The 20672-nt window shown below is 38.4% G+C and overlaps 1 protein-coding gene across 17 annotated transcripts in view; it reads left to right on the top strand.

Moving 5' to 3' along the window:
- Window positions 1-20672, top strand: part of ANKS1B (ankyrin repeat and sterile alpha motif domain containing 1B) — a 1016307-nt gene that overhangs the window by 651558 nt on the left and 344077 nt on the right. For 16 of the 17 annotated variants that reach the window (XM_044745264.2, XM_044745227.2, XM_044745210.2 and 13 more), the window contains one exon: window positions 3547-3653. In XM_044745264.2, the coding sequence (XP_044601199.1) occupies window positions 3547-3653 (107 nt within the window). Of the gene's footprint in view, window positions 1-3177; window positions 3654-20672 lie in introns of those variants that run through there. The other variant, XM_014835053.3, reaches the window with a different exon arrangement.

The following is a 20672-nucleotide window of genomic DNA, read 5'->3' as shown; positions in this document are numbered from 1 at the left end:
TAAGAAATGAAAATCCCATGAAAGCCATTTTCAATGTAATTCATTCATTCATTTAACAAAGATGATTTGATGCCTAGGATATGTGTGGCACTCTTCTAGGTACTTGGTCCCTGATATGTGTCTTAGGAGATAAGATGGGATTTGAGGAGTTGGCCAACCAGCATGTCTTACCAAGCCAAAATATTATTATTGTGTTTGCTCAATCTTTGTGTGGCTTATCCAGCTACTCACAGCTTAAAATGATCAGGGGGAACAATGTGGTTGTGACCCTAAGAGAGGTTGCAATTGAAACTTACACTTAACTCGATTTTGTACCAGCTTTGGAGCTAGCCAAGGACAGATAACATCTTGTGTTCAACTTCTCAAATAAGAAATATTGAGTAACTACAATGCCTTAAAATTGATTCCTAAACTGCTGAAAACTTTTTGACCTTCTTAAAATATCTGGAACCGATCAAGAATAAATTATAATCAAGTAAAAAAGAGGATGAAGATGATAAACAAAAATCCAGACCTGAAAGTTCTATTTTAAAACTCAGCTATCTTCTTTTAAATAAAGCATTCAGAGATTTGGATAGAGTTTAAAAACACAAATTTTAAAATCTGAAACTAGGGGATTTTATGTAGTTTGGATTATGAAATGTAAATTACATTATAGCCATGTGTTGCCTAACGATGGGGATACATTCTGAGAAATGCAGTTAGGCGATTTCATCATTGTGTAAACATCATAGAGTGTACTTACATAAACCTAAGTGGTATAGCCTACTACACACCTAGGCTATATGGTACTAATCTGGTCACCACCAACATACAGGCAGTCCATCGTTGACCAAAATGTTATGTGGCATATGACTGCATTTGGTTTAGCAGGTGCGTACTGAATCTTTATTATGTGCAATATTAGCAAGACATATTCCTACATTCAAGAAATAAATCTTGTACACAAATAACTATAATGTTAGACAGAAAATATTTGTTATAATAGTCTAAAAATGTCACTTAAGACATATAAGGGAGAGATATATTCCAGTTAGGGGAGATTAGGAAAGGTTTCATAAAGAAAATGTCATCTGATCCAAATCTAGCAAAATGCAGAAATGTGAGGACATAGTAAAACCAACCCAGGTACCTTACGGGCTGCCTTTAGAGACCAGCTGACTGGAGCACTAGGGAAAGGGGAATAAGGTTAGATGACTTGTAGTAGATCATGAAGACCTCAAAATGTCGTCAAAGGAGGCGGGAGTTTATTTTGAAGCCAATTGAAATCCGTGGAAGGGTTTTGAAAAAGGGAGTAATAATCGACACTGTGTCTTAGAGAGGTTGTTCTGAAACCCACGGATAAAATAGATTTAAAAGGTATCATAGGTAGGAAGTCCAACACAGAGGCCATTGTTGCATCAGGCCGGTTGGGCCTGAATGAAGAGAGCAGAATCAAAGTAGATGGCAGTTCCATAGACATGAAGCAGGAGTAGAATCAGGGGAATGGATGCCAGATACACCCTGACGAGAACTGACTGGAACTTGGGAACTGCTGTCCGCAGTGAAAGAGGGAGTAAGACATTTGGAAGTTTAGTGTCTGTGTGCCAGGGAGGTTGACAATGTTCTTAAAAAGAAAAAGGAAACAGAGAAGGATAAGGTTTGGGAAAAGAAGAAAGATGATGCTTCACTTAATAATTATTTATTTAACACTTATTATGCACCAGGCACTGTTCTGGGGGATGAGCGTTAGCTTTAATTTTTTTTTTGGAGGAAGATTAGCCCTGAGCTAACTGCTGCCAGTCCTCCTCTTTTTGCTGAGGAAGACTGGCCGTGAGCTAACATCTGTGCCCATCTTCCTCTACTTTATACATGGGACACCTACTACAGCACGGCTTGCCAAGCAGTGCTATGTCCGCACCCGGGATCCGAACCAGCAAACCCCTGGCCACCCAAGCGGAACGTGCGAACTTAACCCACTGGGCCAGCCCCTAATTTTTAAAACACTTTATGTGACAAGGACACAAGTCCCAGTGTGTGCAACTCCAAAGGGAGAACTGGAGCCAGTTGGAAGGAGTCAGGAAGTAAAATAGCTTTCTAATTAATGGAGACTTCTTGATAAGTAGTAAGAGCTCTGTTACAGGCAGTATTCAAGCATAAGTTGGATGATTCTCTTCCAGGAACGCTGTGACAAGTGAGTCCTGCAGTAAGAGGAATATTAGACTAACCTTTCCGCAAGTTGTCTCCCTATCTCGAGGAAGAGTCTTTTCTTCCTGATGATCTCGTCCTATGGGTTCTTTCATTAATCTCTGGTTTCTCTCAATTATTAAATAAAATACTCAATCTGTCTGCCATTCAGTAAAATTCACACATTTACATCTGTTATTCTTGAATTATTTTTGGTTAGAGCTCTTCATCTTTATTAAAAAATTCTACCCAGTAATATTACCGTTATAGCTAATTTAGAATGGTAACCCTGGTAGATTGGGTTATAAATATCAGAAGGGAAGAGGATTTCTTGTGCCTAATAATATTTTTGTTTGGAAGAAGCCCTACAAATGAGAAATGAATGATCTTGACTTCAAAATTGCCATGCAGTTTCTGTATTTTGCAGTAATTCAAAAAAGGAAACAAATATCTCAAAGAGGTTCATTTTGATAGAGCATGGTAAAGAAAGAGAATAATAATTCTCCAAACACTGCTAAGCTTTAGATCAGGAGCATTTATCTGTGCTGCATTAAAAAAGAAGAAGAAAGGAGAGGAAGAAAGAAAAGGAAAAAGGAAACCTGTAGTGAGCTCCGCTATGAGCTATAGTTAAAGCTTTGCATTTCCTGGTGTCTTTTGAAACGTAAAATTCCACAACAAATAGCTCTGTAACGTATAACCAGTATGAAGATTCAATTCAGATTTAAGCACTTTGGTTTGCTTTTGAATCTTTCTATTTTCTGCATTTGTTTTGACTGCTCTCATCATTCAAGATTGACGCTTGGATGGGTGTGTAGGAGGAAGCAGCAGCAGCAGGCTTACAGCTTGCAGACAAAAAAAATCTGCCTTATCTGATGGCTATTATTGAAAATGCGAGGTGTAGCCTGGGCTGGGTAATGAAGGGGAGCGAGCGAGGGGGAGCAAGGAGCGTGGAGCTGCATACTGATGAGTGGAGGAGTACTTGATAAAAAGAATTCTGGCTGCCGGCCGTGCATTGCTCATTGTGGAGTACTCCAACAATCACACAGAACGCAGACCAGCCTAAGCTGACAGCTTGATATGCCTTCTTCTGCTGCCTGGTTTTGGGGACTGTATGACGTACTGGTCGGTAGTAAAGATTAATATGTAAGAAATGTGGAGCTAGGATCAAGTCATACTCCACAGCCTGCCTGGCAAACTATGTTTTACTTCTGACTTTGCTCTCTCGCTGAGAACATTAATCTGTCAAGCTGGCGGGCTCCTTTGATAGCAACTTTCCCAGGAGCATGATGTGGCAATGCCACCTCTCAGCCCAGGACTACCGCTATTACCCTGTGGACGGCTACTCCCTGCTTAAACGCTTCCCTCTTCATCCTCTTACAGGACCCAGATGCCCTGTCCAAACAGTGGGACAATGGTTGGAAAGCATTGGGCTACCTCAGTACGAGAACCACCTGATGGCTAATGGATTTGACAATGTGCAGTTTATGGTAAGACGCTCTCTGTGTCCATGGAGCTGCCTTTTGTCTGTCTTTGCTTCTTATGTGTCTTACATGGCTCAGAAGCAGCCTGATTTGCACCGAAACCCGTCAGTTTTATATATGTGACTGCATCAGAAAATCGGATGCCCTTAGGACTGAACTTACTGTGTACATATAGACACTTACTGAAAGATGAGATCTGTAGGCATCCATATACATATGTAGTATATGAATGAACCTGTGAGAGTACTATTTATAGGCAGTGACAGAAGATTAACATTTATATTCTCCCTGTCATTCTTTGTGTGATGTTTATAAATTTTTAATCTCAGAATACCCAGTTAGATTCTAGCATTCTTCAGTTAATTCTAGATTCCTAAAAAATTGTTATTTCATTTGAACATTAGCATTTAGTGATTGATTAGACAATTTGTTTTGTATACGGTGTGAAGATCATTGTTTTTTCCTGGTAATTGTTTGATAAGCTGTTTAAATTTTGTGGATGACCTTTAGTTCATTAGTAAATTGCTTTAGATGGTCAATTATGGAGAGCATTCCCTTACTTACACATGCTGATTGAAGAGTACTGAGGTATTGCTTATTACTTTAGGTAGAAAACAAGCACTTAATCAATTAATTGTCAATATTTAGAAAGAGAGGCTGATGGACCAAGTGCATTCATGTACTTCTGAATGCTGGTCTGCATGCAGTCTAAACCTGGCGTGTGCAAACTTCTCACTGTGATGAATATAGGTGAGCAAGGAGGATGGGGAGACATGCAGACCCATAATACAGCTTTCTAATCATTTACATACCTCCCCCAGTGCTCATCAGTTTCCCTTGTTAAGCTACGTCACAATCCTTATTAGCTTTCCTTGCTTTTAAGGTCCCATCACACATATTACTGATCCCTAAATTTAGAGAGAGCTGCATAACATAAGCATGTAGCACGCAAATGACTTGTAGAAATAATTAATAACTATTTCTAAATAAAATGCTGTGGCTAACACCTGAAGTTTATTAATATCAGAATTGATAAGAAAATACTGAGGACTAGTCATGTCTTTTTATTTCCATTTGAGAATATTTTTCTCGAACCTTGACTTGACTACTGTAGATTTTAAAATTATTCAAATTGTTAAACTTCTGCCTCTTCTCCAAAAATATGTATGCCCCAAGAGCTTTTTTTAAAAAAAAATACAGAAATGTAGTAAGACGTCTGAGCTCTAAGTAATTGTGTACTTAGAACTCTTTATGAACCTGTTTTTTGGAGTCAGATGTGCAACTACTGTTATTGTTCTCATGTTTAAGAGTGCTGTCAGTGATTAGACAGACAAGATATCGTGGGTATTGAAATAAGAAAAAAATGGAATTTCTTCAATTGCTATGAGAGTCTTAGGACATTGAGCAGAATCAGGACAGACTTGGGACACCCAACAGATAACACTAAGAATTAGGAGGAACTATGAAACAGAAAGAAAGTCTTTTCATCGTTAGTTATACTTATTGCACATTTTGATAAGTATCCTTTCTCATAACCACTCCTCAAACCCTCATCCAAATTTATCCTGGTCCCATGAAAAGTTAGGTAGGTCTCTGGATTCTCTGGATTATTTGTCTGCTTTGAAAGATTTTAATTCAGCATAATTTTCCTCTGAATATTAAATGCTTTTGAGCAAATATAATCCCTTTTTGAAAGCCTGGAACTGAAAGGTTAATCAAACAGGTTTCACATAAGCATTTGGAGAGTGTAAGAAACATTCATGAATGAATTATGTATAAGCACTCCAAAATGTATCTGGGAGGCAAAAATCCTGGACATATGTGACAAAACCAAGGTCTGATTTTCTCCATAGATTATTGTCCTTATTTTTTCAATTTCAAGTATTATATATAATTTTCCAGAAAATAAGAAAACAGTTAATTCAGATGAGTCAATAAAATATTTTCTTCACAAGATAGAATTAATTTTTAAAAATCTTTGAATTATCATTTAGAGCAGTTAATTAATTATGAAGATGAAGTAAATCATAAAATGGTGTCATCAATTATTGCTTTATATGCTTCTGTACACCATTTATTTGCTACTAGTATCATAAAAAATCAATTTCTACCTCTATAAAAATTGTTTATTGATCACCATAATCTAATTTATTTAATTATGAACTTAGTTGAAGTATATTAATATACTCAGCCCACTTTAAAAAACAGATTTCATTAATGTGGTAAAAAAATCTGTTAGACCTGCTTAGCCTCTACTCGGTATCACATTCTAGCTTTTGTTTTTCTTGAAACACATTCTGACCTGCATTTATTCATCCTGTTGCCTAAGCAACAAGCACCACACTCCTATTAACTATGATGTAGTACAGGTCTTATTAGCTTTTTAGAACAAGACAGTGGAGACATCAAAAGGATATAATTAATGTTGGTTGAAACACCATAGCACATCCATGCATAGATAGACTTTATTTAGGAAACATTCTCAAGAGCTAATTTTTCATTTAATCAATAATCCATTAATGAATGTTAGTTTTAAAGGGTTCATATAAGTAACTTCCAAAGTATCTATTGAAAGCTTTTAAGAATTTTTTTGCTAACTCTGCTCCTCATACTCTCCTACATAAACACAATATATGGATGATTTATCCACATGGCTATGATTAACTTTAACAAAGATTTCTTCCATCAATTCCTAGACATGCTTAGAAAAGAAGGACCCCCATTTATTTTTAAATATCTATCAATTATTGCTTCTCCTTTGGGCTCTTAGTACTTATCCATGATTTTGTTCATGTGTGAATTTTTTTCGATATCTGAAAGTCAGAATTCCAAACTTTTTCTTTATGTATCTAGTTCTGGTTTGCAGAATAGTTATGCACACACTTTTGACCCTTCTGTATCCCTAAGAACATAAAATAAATGGAAATTGGTACAAAGAATAGCTACAAAAGTATATCAGTTCACTAAAGACTTTGGGAAAGTCAGATCTATGTTGCAATCATAAGCCCCTTAAACACAGAATCATTTGTCTGAAGGCTTATCCCGGCCCCACTTTACCTGTTCATCCTGTCTGAAATCATATATCATCAGTTCCCTCCTAGTTAGGCATGTCTACCTGCTACCCACTAGCCTATGGGAATGTTACCCTGGTACTCTGACATCCCACCTATTTTCCCTGAGTTTGCAACATATAGAATGTGTCTAAGGATCAGCAATACTTTTTTTTTCGTCAAGGAGTTTAGATATGAAGAGATTACTATACAAAATGCATATGGTTATTTACTTCCTTATTATATGTTTCTATCATCCTCTCTTTTTTCCAAGTCTAACAACAGCTTCCTAAATTTTATTTCAAACTATCTATTCTTGTCCTGATGACTGGTCATTTGTACTCTTCCCCACTCCCTCTTGGACAGCTATTTCCTTTTCCTCCTCTCTATCTTTTATCCTCAAAGGTCTAACTCAATTCCTGCCTTGTTTACATAGCTTTCCTTAACAACTCCAGTCTTCAGCAGCCTCTCTTTCTCTGAACTCTGTAGTGGTTGTATTTGGTGTGAAAAATTATATTTGGCATGCCATTATTCACTCTCTAGGATTAGAAGTTTTCACTTGTATATATCTTGTCTCCTGAACTAGACTGGAAGCTCTTCAAGTCCAAGTTTTGTAAATTCAATGTCCTTACCTTTCTCACAACTCCTAGCATAATACTTTATACATAGCTATCACCCCATAACAACTGGATTGACAGCAGATTCTTGTAGAAGGACCTCTAGCCTCATTTTAAAACTGGATGCCTTGTTTTGCCAGTGGAAACATGGGGAATTAGTACTCTTGATTCATTCACGCAAGCAACACTCATTAAACATTTTCTACGTGCATGGGACAGTTCATTACTAAGAATGTAACAGTGAACAATATATGATCCTTGACCTCAAGCAGTTTACAGTATTGCCCTCAGACCTATCATATTATTTGCATGCACGTTGCACACACATTCCTTCATGTGCTTACACACATTCATGCACACACACACAATATCATGATGATCTTGTCCCCCATCCTTCCCTATAATCACCATGCTTCAGCATGTTACTTAGTAGAAATTGTTTTTCCAGCAACAAATTGCAGTAGGCAATGGAAGAGGTCAAATCTATCATAGCAAAGAGTAAAGGAAGATAAAGACAATGATAACATCAAAACACTGGCAGTGTTATGGTAGATTTATCGTCCAAATATTGAAGTAAGAAGTTTATATTACTTGCAGGAGGACTGACTTATAGCCTCACTAGGATAACTAGCTGACAGTTATATTTGTAAACTCTAATCAAAAAGCATAAAAAATAAAATTATACCAACTTTTTTTTTTTTTTTTTTTTAGTATCTCCTGTCTTTCTAGAAATTGCCATCTAGGCTGACTTAGGATGCTTTGACCATTATTAAAACGTTCAAAATGCAGCTTTTACAGAGTAAGAAAGAAAAATAATACCAGGAGCCCTGTGTGAATTGGCATTTTTGTACACTTGGGTGGGTAGTACTCAAAAAGGACTTGCTGAAGGTCAAAGTGAGTAGTGCCTATTAGACACTGAAGTGGAGCCACAGAACTCTTGGAAGTCACCCACTTGAACAAAAGATTTGAGCAAGACTGATATTATAAGTATTTCACTGATATTCTTTTTTCCATTTTTGTGGTGCATTTTACATGCTAATGGACTTACTTCTCCTTTCCTCTTTTATGTAACTTTTCTGTAATAAGAGCACCATTTGCAATTGACCTGATAAAATGACCTTTTAAGTATCTTAGCAGCATATCATGATCCAAGTAAGAAGTTAAACTTGTGAAGCAGAAAAATAAATTGTCCCTAAAGGGCAAGACTAATAGCCCCCATGATGATTTCTTGTTTCAAATATTGTTTAAGAAAATTTTATAAAGTTACTGAGATTTAAAGATACAAGAGAAAAATACCTGCCACACTCCCTACGCCTTCCTGTTTCTGAAACAGGCGAGGCCCCGAGTTGAGTGGGTGGCTTTATATTGAAAGTGCAGCTATAATTTTCCAAACTCATTTAGGCCAGTAGTTACACACCCACTTCATTTTTTTCAACTACAGGCATTTAAAATCTGTTGGTATCCAAAAGCCAAAGGCAGGAGGGAGTTATTCTTTAATCTGAGCAAGAGCTTAATTACAAATATAATAGGCCCCAGCCTTGCAGTGGTGTGAGAGAGAACTAAAGCAAGACTTCTCATTTCCACTGTCTTGCTTTTCAATGATTTGGTTTACTCATCTGTAAAATCAATCTAATGAGAGATCTAGGTGAAATGTTCTTTGGGCATATTACTTAATATTTTGAGCTCTTTAAAGATGCAGGGTACAATATTAGTGCTGGCAGAGCTATTAATTGTTCTTGTAGATCTCATTAGCCTTGGAAGGACACTGATTGTGCAGTAGAAAGTCAGAAATGTGAGTATGTTCAGGGATGACCATCTTAGAAGGATGGCTTTCAGAAAAAACATTAGCCACAATTCTATTCTAGTGATAGCAAGGAGAGTCTTTTCTTCCACCTGGCAGGTTTTCACATTACATTTTTAAACATTAAAATACGCTGCCCCATTTTCTAATAATGCAGTACTACAACTCCCATTCCTAACTAATGCTCACAAGAATTGGCCTTTAATTTAGTCATGCAGCATATTTGCATAATTTGATCTCCACTATTGCTTCAAATGACCAGATATTTGGAATGAAGAATTTACTTCATGGATCAGAAAACTTATTAAAACTGCTGAATTACAGACTAATTTTAAGAAATCCAGCCACAATCATACTTCTTTGCTTCTTTAAAAGGACACATCTCTCAGATGAGTGTTTGGGGGAGATGGTCTCCATTTTCTCACTTTTAGTCACCTCCTTAACTGCTATAATCCTGCCTGCTTCCCAACTCTTCTGCTAAAATTATTCTCTTTTAACTCCGTTGTGACCCGCTTCTTGCCAAATCCCAACCCCCCTTTTTTCTCACTTCATTTCTCTTTGCTCTCTTTACAGTATGTGATTTTCACTCTCCAAGCCTTATTGATATTTATTTGGGTTCTATGACATTACACTGCCCTTTCCAATCATTCTGAGTCTCCTGATCCTCCTCCTGCCTCTCAGTGTGGGTGGTGCTCTCCCTGTCCATGCGTTAGGGAGAGCATTGCTTCTCACAAATCCATAGCTGTCCCCGCTCTTCACCTCTTTCTACCTGGCTTCCAGTAGAGTCCAGCTACTCAACAAACATTTCCATTTACATGTCTGCATGCGAAGCATTTAGCATAGACCTAGCAGAGAATAAATACCCAACAAATGTTGAGTATTACTGCAGCCAGAGTGATCTTTCTAAAGCACGTGTTTACTTTAGCACAATTCTGCTTAAAATACTTGAACGGTTCTCAATTACCTATGAGAGATTATATTTCTAAAATCCTTAATATAGCTTTCATATTCAGGATTCTTTATGACCTGCCTAACCCCAACTTATTTTCCAGCCTCATCTGTTACCATTTCCTCTCTTTACAGTTCTGGAGAACTGTATATTTTTCTTTCATTGCTTGGCCTTTACACATGCTGCTGTCTGCTGAGAATGACCTTCCTTCTCCTCTTAACTCCTCTTTATCCTTTACTTCTTAGCCTACTTGTCACTTCTTTTAGCTGTCACTTCTTCCCTGACCCTCCATGTATGGGTTAGGAAGCTTTCTTCTGTAATTCTCTTTCTTACCACGTATCTTCCTATGCCAGATTACCTATTTACTTGTCCACCTACCCTCACCACCTCTGCCACACACAAACACTCGAACAGGGGTTGGCAAACTTGTTCTGTAAAGGGTCAGGTAGTAAATATTTTAGGTTTTGAAAGCCATATGGTCTCTGTTGCAACTATTCAACTCTGCTGTTGTAGCATGAAAGTAGTTATAGACAATATGTAAATGATGGGCATGGCTATGTTCCAATAAAGCTTTATTTACAAAAACAGGGAGATTTGGTCACAGAGCCATGGTTTGCTTCCCTTGTACTCAATTTGAAATTCCTTGAGTATTAGAAATATGTTTTGATCCTCTGTACCTCCAGGTATAACCCATGGCTTACACATGTAGACACGATAAATGTTTGATGAAAGGAAGAAAGAAGAAAGCAAATAAGGATGAAGGAAAGGAAGGAAAAAAAAAGGAAGGAAAGAGAAAGGGAGTGAGGGAATCAGACAGTGACAATAGCAAATTTCCTGAATGCCTATTTGGTTTAAAGAGAATCTGGCCAATAGAAGGATGTTCAGAGCAAGATTCAACCTTCAGGAGTCTGACAAGAGCTACAAAGGGTGTTTTTGCTCTAACCAATCAGACTGGAGTATGTTTCCAGCAAGGAAACAGCACAGGTATAGGAACTAGAAAAACACAGCTGCAAAGGAAGCCCGTTTTTCCCTCTGTTTGGAATTCCTTTCTCCTCTTCTTCACCTAATTGTGCAGTATTGTTCATGACTCAGCTTAAGCATCACTTCCTCCAGGAAGTATCCTCTAATACTGTCCTGTCATCGGGTTGGCATAACTGCCCTGTTTCCGTGCACCCCTGGCACCTTGTCTTTAGCACTTTGCTAGTCCTTATTATATTACATTGCAATCATGTTATCTGTTCAGATGTCTGCCTCCCACCTTAGAAAATGAGTTCCTTAGAGGCAGAGATTAGGTCTTATTTATCTTTGTATTCCTAAAGCCTAGCACAGTGCCTGGCACATAGTAGCTTCTCAATAAATATTGATTAAATGGAATTTTAAAGTTCTATTCAGTGTAATATAAATTATCCCATGTAATTCTTCCCATAGCCCTGTCAGTAAGTATTAGTATCCCCATATTTATAAGTGAAGAGAATGAGACTCAATAAGGTTAAAAAAATTGCCTAGCACCACCTGAATTTCAAAACCGAACTTCTTTAACCTAAAAGTCCCTACTCAATTCACTAAGACCACATTAATTCAACATTCTTCTCTTCATTCATTCAGCAAATGTTTATAGAACCCCTGTTAGACTGCAGACACTGAACAGGATGTGGGCCCTGCCCTTGAAGCACTCTCAGTTTGTTGCACTCCTGGTTCTTTGAGGGGCTTCTTTATCTTACTTCCTCTTACCTTTCCACTTTGTCCCTAGTGCTGCTCATGAGGGCCTCTGCTTTAACCAGAGCAGAATCCTACTGCCAAATAAATGTATACCTTCACTTTTGTCCATGATTTCCCTCTTACCTAACATAGGCTCTCTCCTTCAAATTGCCTATTCAAGAAAGACCCATTCCTTAAGGCCCTGGTCTCTCCACCTGCTCTGTGGAGCTTTCCTCTACTGGTCTGGACCCTGCCCACCCCTTCCTCTTCATCTTTCACATCTCTTAAGCTCTGGCCATGTTGAATTACTTATAGTCCTTCATCTGTGCCACACTTGCTCACAAATCCATGTCTTTGCACATATTGCATCTTATATACACTGCTCTCTGCCCAGAACACTCCCTTCCTGCACTCATTCTCAGCCTGGGTAATTCTGACTTCAAAAGCCCAGCTCAGAGGTTCCTCTGGGGAGCCTTTAGCAAATTCTTTGGTATGGCTCAACTATCCCTCACTGACCTCCCATGGCACCCTGTACTTCTATTGGAGCAGGCTTATCATACAGGGCTGAATTATCTGCTTATACTTAACTCCTTCCCGTGAGAAAGAGAACAGCGTCTTGTTCGGTGTTATTTTCCCAGTCACTGGAACATAATGGGTCCTTATGTAGTTTGCTAGGGCTGCCATAACAAAGTGCCACAAACTGGGTGTCATAAACAATGGAAATTTATTGTTTCACAGTGCTGGAGGCTGGAAATCCAAGATCAAGGTGTTGGCAAGGTAGGTTCCTCTGAGGGCTGTGAGGGGGGCTCTGTTCTGGGCCTCTCTCCTTGGCTTGGAGATAGCTGTCTTCTCCCTGTGTTTTCACGTCATCTTCCCTCTGTGCATGTCTGTGTGCAAATTTCCTCTTCTTGTAAGGACACCTGTCATGTTGGATTAAGGCCCACTCTAATGACCTCATTTTTACCTTGATTACCTCTGTGAAGACCTTATCTCCAAATAAGGTCACATTCTGAGGTACTAGGGTTAAGACTTCGACGTATGAATTTGGGGGGAACATAGTTCAGCCCATGACAGTCCTTAATAAATGTGTGTGCACATGTATCCTTTGTTTATTATTGCTCATGTTGCCAAGCACAGTCCATAATGGTCACACAATAAATACTTGATTAATTGAATTAACCTACTTGAGGTTTACATGAGATTTAAAAGGTTTAATGAAATCTGATATTACTCTTTAATCAATGATAAATACAATCTTCCTGATAACTTACAGTTTTTCCATGCATGGGTAATCATGTACAAGGTCACACTGCTGGTTAATACGAGAACCAGCAAGGCCAGAACCAAGAACTTCCTAGCTCTTTAGCCCTGTGCTCTTTGTATTCTGTTTTGCAGCTCTGCTGGCCACTAAAAAAAATCACATTTACAAGAAATATTCATTTGGTTGCCATCCTTGTGGTTGATAACTCCCTGATAGAAGAGCCCCAAGGGAATAGATGGTTAAATAAATAATGTTTTATAGGAAGGAAAGAAAGTATAACCAGTTTAATAATATAACTACTGTTTATCAAGAACATGTTATATACTTTTTCACATACATTATATTTACCTCTCCCACAAATGTTACAAAGTATGTAGTGTTATTTCAGTTTTTAAAATGACAAAACTTAGAGAGGGACTAAATATCTGGCCCAAAGCACTCAAATTTCAAAGCCAGATCTATCTGAGTCCAAAAGGAGAAATTTTCAATAAAAGTTCCTGGAGCAACATACTGTAGGTGAGCTGAGAAAGGTATGAGTTCTGGACAAACGAAAGTAGCATAAGCATTCCTTGTTCTTGGAAGCATAATGATTCAGAGGAGTGCCAAGAAGAGAGGTGAGGGAGAAGAAGAACATTGCCCCATACAGATATTAGGTAGTCCAGACTAAGGCAACTTCCCACCAAATACAGGGTTATAAAAATACGGATGCACTTCCAGATCAAGTCTGTCCTCAGACCATGAGACCTAAGTGGGAGTCATTCCATGCGTAGAGGAGACACAACATCAAACAGGAGCAGTGTTCCTGGAAGACATGCTTTGCCCTTCAGTATAATCCCTTCTAAGGTGTAATGAGTTGTCATTATGAATAGCTACACATTTTTATCCACAAGAAAACTCAAGCTATAGAGACATAGAAACAGTACCTTATAGGTCATTGGATACAAGTCCCTGACTTCATCCCAGACTTCCTAATCTGGTCTGTGTGTACCATGCACATCATAGACATTAGGAACTATCTATTCATTTAAGAGCATGTAATCTAAAAGAGTATAGAGAAACAAGAGCCTTATGACTCTACTTATAAATTATAGAGGCATATTAGGAGGAGAGAAAAATACAATGAATAATTAATATAGGCCTCTGAATATCAAGTCATTGATTTCTGCCCCTTGAGTCCACAGAATTACATTTCAGATTGTTAAACTTTTACCTTCTGTCAGACTGAGCAAAGATGATTAAGATTCATATCCAAAGCATTGTGGAACATCTTGGGTTTATAAGCGAATGTCTGTTTAGATGGCTGGCAGGAAAAATCAGATTTGTCCTTCCAGAATTTTGAAGGAGATCTTGGAATAAGAGGCCTAGAATTTAAAGTATCTCAAATTTATTTGACAGGAGTTATATTACACATTCTTTTATCAGAAAAGAGTAATCCTGTAAAGAAGGAACTGAGCATTTAGTATTCACCACGCCTATATAACTATATAGCCCATCCAGTTGTCTGCTAGCTCAGAAAAAGTGAACAGAAATATACAGGTTGGCCAATATCTGCTCCAGAAATCCCTCGCTCTTCCTAAAGGAAGGAAGCAAAAGGTCATTCATACCAAATCAATCATTTAAGAACTGCTGGATAAGTAATAATGAGGTTCTTTTTTGGGAGAGTGAGATGAAGGATATGTTATACAGTCAAGAAACATAATCCACTTACTTCTTGGTAAGTAATTACAATATAGTAGAAATAAGAATACCATATTAAATTCTTATTGAACTTTATAGTCTTTAAAACTCTTACACATATATTATCTAAATTAATCTGGAAGACAAAATAAATAAATTTTATTTACAATTCTAGCATAAAGGGTGTGATATTAGGCAAGTTTTCCGCTCTGTAATCTCTGAACAAGCTCAGATATAACTTGATTTGTTTTTCAAAACCCTCCCTCAATCCTATGTCTGATCTAGATGCTACCTGCTTACTCTTCTTCCCTTCAAAACCAAGCTTCTCAAAAGAAATGTCTACAGTTGCTGGTTTGCCCTTCAACTCAATACAATCAGGCCTTGGTAAATTAGCCACTGTCAGTATCCTGAAATTATTTTTAAATGGTGACTAATGAACTCCTATTTCCCAAGTAGAATATACTCTTTCCAGTCTTTATTTACTCCATCTTTCTGTGGCCTTTTTTCTGTTGCCCACTCTTTTCCTCCTTGGCTTCTATATCTTTGGCGTCTCCTGACCCAGTAGCCACCCCTTCTCTGTCTCCTTTGTAGACCTCCTTGCCTCTAATTGTCCCCTAGGGCTTAGTCCTTTCCTTTTTCTCTTCTCACTGCACACATTCACCTTAGGTGACCTCACTTATACTCAACAAATGCAAAAGTTTTCTACTTTCTCTAGTGTACTGACCCTTCAAACTCAAAGTATCTAAAAGTGGAATGACCTTCCCCCCGCCAAATTTATTCCATGAGAAAGTGATCAATCGGGTAGAAAGATGACAAGTAAGATGAAACTAGAGAGGTAGCCACCAGATTTGGCAACATAGAAGCCACTGGAGAACTTGACAAGAGCACATTCAGTAGCGTAAGAGGTACAGAAGCCGTATTGCATTGGATTGAGGAAGTAGTAGACAACTGTTAAAAGAAGTTTTGGTGAGAATAGGAACACAGAGATAAGCAAATAGCTGAAAGGTGATTTGGACGTCAAAGGGAGGGTTTTTTAAACAGGAGAGACTAGTGTCACGTTTGGCTACTGAAAGGAATGATCAGGTAGAAAGGGAGGTAGCGAAATTGGAGAAGAAAGAGGGATTGACTGAATGAATAAAGGTGAGAGGGGTTGTGATCCAGAGACAAGTGAAAGAGTTGTCTTTGATGGGGATATTCCTATTGTAATTGGACAAAAGACAGAGAGAATGGGTACCATGATGATTTGTATAGAGAATGATGAGAATATGGAGGTGTGTTTCCTCTAATGGCTTCTATTTTCTAGCAAATTATGAGACAAGGGTGTGGAAGATCTGAAGCAAGAGAAGATATTAGAGTCATATCAGAAAGCAGGACAGAGAATTTACTAGGAAAATGGAGTAGAATTACAGGGCCATGTTGAAGGCTTGATTGAGATTTGTAATCATTATGCTCAATAGGAATGGGAAAGACGATTGCACTCTGAGGCACAGAATTGCTTTCACAGTCTGGCTCCCTCTCCTTCTTGGTGTGAGATGGTGGGCTAGTCATTTAACCTCTGTGAGCATCAGTTTCCCAAGTGCAAATAGGAGATGCTACCACCCGGTTCACAAGGTTGTGATGAGAATTAGACTAAAGCTAACTGTGTGCTTTCAGTAGGCAATGAATCATGATGGTGACAGGAGTGCCTGTTCCATTTAGCTGGGAAGTCACTTTGGAATTACTGACAGCACAATGATACACAGAAATTGCCACAAGGCTTCATTGCTCTCGCCCTCATAATACATGGGATACAAGGAAAACGCTTATATGAATTATGCGAGGAACACTGAAATACCCGTAACCCAGCTATCTCAGTGACCTTATATCAAATAACTCTAAAGATGTTGGAAAGTTATGTCACCTTAATTCACTCTTACTCACCGCAGACCTTGATTAATCGACTGCAAGAACACTCAAAGAACTGAGCCTTTCAGGCTTAGTGGCCATGCAGTATTGCATGCAGTTGGCAGAGTACTATGAGACTTCCAAGGAACTAGATTGCCTGTAGTGCTTTCCCCAAGAAACATACTCAATGACACCCCCCTGTTCACAGCAATAAAATATTCTCTTAACTAGGATTGATCAAATTGTGATAATTAATGTTTATGAATATATTTGAATACCCAAGAGTCTAGTAGCTTTGTCCTCAAGGATAACTAACCTAAACTTGCATCCAGACTATAGAGTGTATTAGCAAATACTATGAAGTGTATTAACAAATAGACTATGAAGACTGTAGCATTTTAAAATATAAATTTATGCTGTTCAAATCTGCATCTTTTATCCTTTAACATGTGTTGATAATCTAAAGTAGAAAGTACATAAGCATTTGTGAAGGGGACCCCAGGAAAATCTTTTTGAATGGGTTCCTAGGAGATTTATCCATTCATTTCTGAGGAAACACCTATTGAGTACCTACTGTACTCATCAAACTGTGCTAACTGTGGTAGAGACTACAGAGGCATAATACAGGTTCTTGTTAAAGATCCTACAGTCTACCCAGGAGCTGAGACTAGCATACTTAACAGCTAAATAGCAATACACATTCAAATAGGAATAAACGATAGCAGTGTAAGTGTTTTCAAACATAGAATGTAACTAATAGAGAAATGAGTGTTAGAATCTATGAATTTCTCTGAGTCCTGAGAAGGAAAAGATGTCACTGAGCTGGAGTGATCAGGGAAGTCTTTCTGGAGGAAGTGGGCCAGGGTAGGATTTGTGTAAACAGTGAAGAATGGGGCCAATGATATAAGGTTGAATGAAATCATGAACAAAGGTGGTGAGATTGCAAAATGCATTTAGTATTTGAAGAACAAAAGAAATACTGATCTGGCAACAATCCTAGGGATCGTGTAATGTCTCTATGAATGAAATCGTTACCTGCCTTATGAAATGATGGTTCCGACACTACACATGCACCATATGGAGAGACAGCTTAATGATCCATCGCTGTGCCCAGATAGGCTCACCCAGATGGCAGCATACACGTGCACATCACACATATAGACAGCAAGGAGGGATGAGCATGGAAACATCTGTCTGACTGATTGGCCTTCTATTTCCAGATAATGCTGAAGAAAACAAAGTTACTTAAGTTACATTAGGTGTTCCTCCAAATAAGCCCATCTTTCTGAGGGCTAGTATAGTGTCTCAAAGCAAATCTGTTTTTCAGTAGTTTCATATCAGCTGGAATATCCTCCTATCCTCCAAAACTAAATTCACTCATCTCTTAGATCCTTTGCTTCTTCAAAGATATTCACTGCTCTCATTTACCAATAGCTAAACGAATCATCCTCACTTTCACCTTGGATCTATGACCACTGCCGAAAACACCTATCAACCTTCTCCTCTCTAAAACTCAGCTTGCTTGAAGTGTTCCAAGAATTCAGACGAGGAAACATTTGCTTAGCTGCCACTTTCATGTGCCAGACATTATGCTAGGGCTCCTAAATACAAAGATTGATCATAATAATGATAATAATAATAAATACTTATATAATGCTTATATTTCAGGCATTGTTCTAAGTGTTTTACATATATTGACTACTTTAATTCTTTTGGAATTAATAGTATACCCAGTCTCTCCTCTCATGAAGATTACAATCTACAAGAGAAACAAACATGAAAACAGACAAATTCCTTCAGCTTTATAATCAATTGAAACTATAATTCAGAGTAGAGTGGAGGCCCTCAAAACAAGTGACTCAGCCAAGGCTCCATAGAAGAGGTCGGGTTTATACTCTTAATGGATTGGGAAAATTCACAGCCTGATAAAGGCAAAGCGATAGAGCAGCCTTCTAGGCAAGTGGAACAGCATGTAATTAGTATGGAGGCACATAGGGATATACTCAGTAGTTTAGGTCCAGGTGGGGTGCAGGGGACAAAAACAAAAGAGGCAATATGTAAAACCAGAGAGATCAACATGGGCCAGATCGGAGGCAGTCCATGTTTATTCCTTTCCAACTGGAATCTCCAGAGCCCTCTCTGTATAATTGAGAATGATGTGTTTATTTATTTCTGTCTTTTGATACATGTGAATTTCTGCTTTCCTTCCCCCTCTGTACCCTTAGCCCCTTTCAGTTTGGAGTGCTTTGAGAAAAGTTCATTGCAGGGTCTTCTCCTCCCTTGTCACCCCTACAGAACCTCCCTGTGAGCACTCAGTGTCAGTTGAGGCTAATCATCAGGCTGTGGTTGTAGGTGATTATCTGTGCTGCCTGGCAAGGCTGAGTCCAGGGATGGTAATTACATTGGCGTCAGTGGAGACTTCTTGTGTCAGAGATCCCGTTAGAGAGCATTTTATTGATACTAATTCGGAAGGCTGTTCTCCAGCTCAGGGAAAACAGTGTACTTTAAAAGGCTGTAATCAGAGCTTACCATTTCAATAGCACTCTTCAGAGCCAAAGTCTAGATGCTAAAACTTAAGGCTGCTTTGCTTCCTGTTACGCCACAACCAAGACAATGACAGCACTAAATAGGGTCTTCCTCCTTTGTGTCCTAGAGAGCACTCCTGGAAATGAAAAAGAGGAAGAGGTTTGGCAAAGGGATGAGTGGATGGCTGTGACTCCTTAGTTATTTCATTTATTACCTCACCCTCTTCCCAGAAGACTGTTTACAATAGCCATAGGACAATTTAAATAACTACACGGTAGTAAGGGAATTTGGACATTAAGATCAGCATAAAGGAGCACACATTTAAAAAATTTTTTGCAGTAATACATATATATTTTTTAAACATCAAAACAAATGTACAAATAAAATTTAAATGTAAAAAGTTTCCTTCACTCTTCTCCCCACTCCCTGCCCCACTCTCCAGAAGCAGATACCTGAAACATTCTGTATTTAGTCCTTCTGGAAGGTATCGCCATATGATATGCATGTATCCTACTTCTCCCTCTAGCAACTTTAGATATCATTCACTGACATCTGGATATGATAGATGAAGATTTAGCTCATTTATACAATCAGCTTTTCTCTCTCTTACCTGCTCCCATCCCCAATAGAGTTGCAGACTAAATCTTAGTTCACAAAATCAGATGCTCTGGAATATCACTTTTTTATGTTTTAAATCAACTTAGTTTTGACTCCATACCAGAGCTAGCATGAAATTCCATTGCCATCAGAATTGGCTTCTATTGTCACTCCACGATACTAGAGATCCAAATGTTGTCTGGCAAATGGGAACCTGTGCCCCAAGGTGGTCCCTGCTAAAGTCCTCATTGTCCAAACTTGCAGTGGTACCTTGAAGTCCAGTATTTCTCTGCCAACATGCCACTCATGGGGTGTGGGAGTGCTTATCAGGGATGAAAACCCAATACCTGGCTCCTGCTCCCACCCCGCTGAGGTTGGGCGTCAATGATGATGGCCACACACCATTCACACTGTTATTTAAGCTAGAAGCATGACAGCTCTCCTAGAACTTACCTTTTATTTATTTCTAATAATTGTTTTCTTTTTCTTGTCATTTCTGATTACTTTTCCTTTCTCTTGCATTTCTGCTTTTATTTTGTCCTCAAGTTTTCTATGGTCTCCATCATACTACTTATTTTTCTGACCCACTTTTCCCAGGGCCCTCCCCTCAGTGTTCCTGTCCCAAGCTGCACTTGTTCTCTGGGTCTGCCTCACATTCGTCATTCTGAGACTCTCATCATTGCATTCCTGAATTGAATCCACTGTTTCTTGGATATTTTCCTCTCTCTCAATTTGATTTTTCATATTGGAGCACAAACTCAAATAACTTTTTAAACAAGAAATAGCCAAGAAATACATGAGAAGTGAATTTCTAAGCCATTGTGAATCTAAAAATGCCTGTATCCTGCCCCCATGGCTGATTGATATTATGGTTTAGTGTGTAATTCCAGGCTGAATCCAATTTTTCTCAGAGCTTGGCAGGCATTGCTTCTTTGTCTTGTAGCATTTGATGTGGTTATGGAGAA

Source organism: Equus asinus, chromosome 4 (assembly GCF_041296235.1).
Source record: "Equus asinus isolate D_3611 breed Donkey chromosome 4, EquAss-T2T_v2, whole genome shotgun sequence".
Classification (NCBI taxonomy): domain Eukaryota; kingdom Metazoa; phylum Chordata; class Mammalia; order Perissodactyla; family Equidae; genus Equus; species Equus asinus.
The sequence above is the reverse complement of the archived record's forward strand: the minus strand, read 5'-3'. Positions and strand labels throughout refer to the sequence as shown.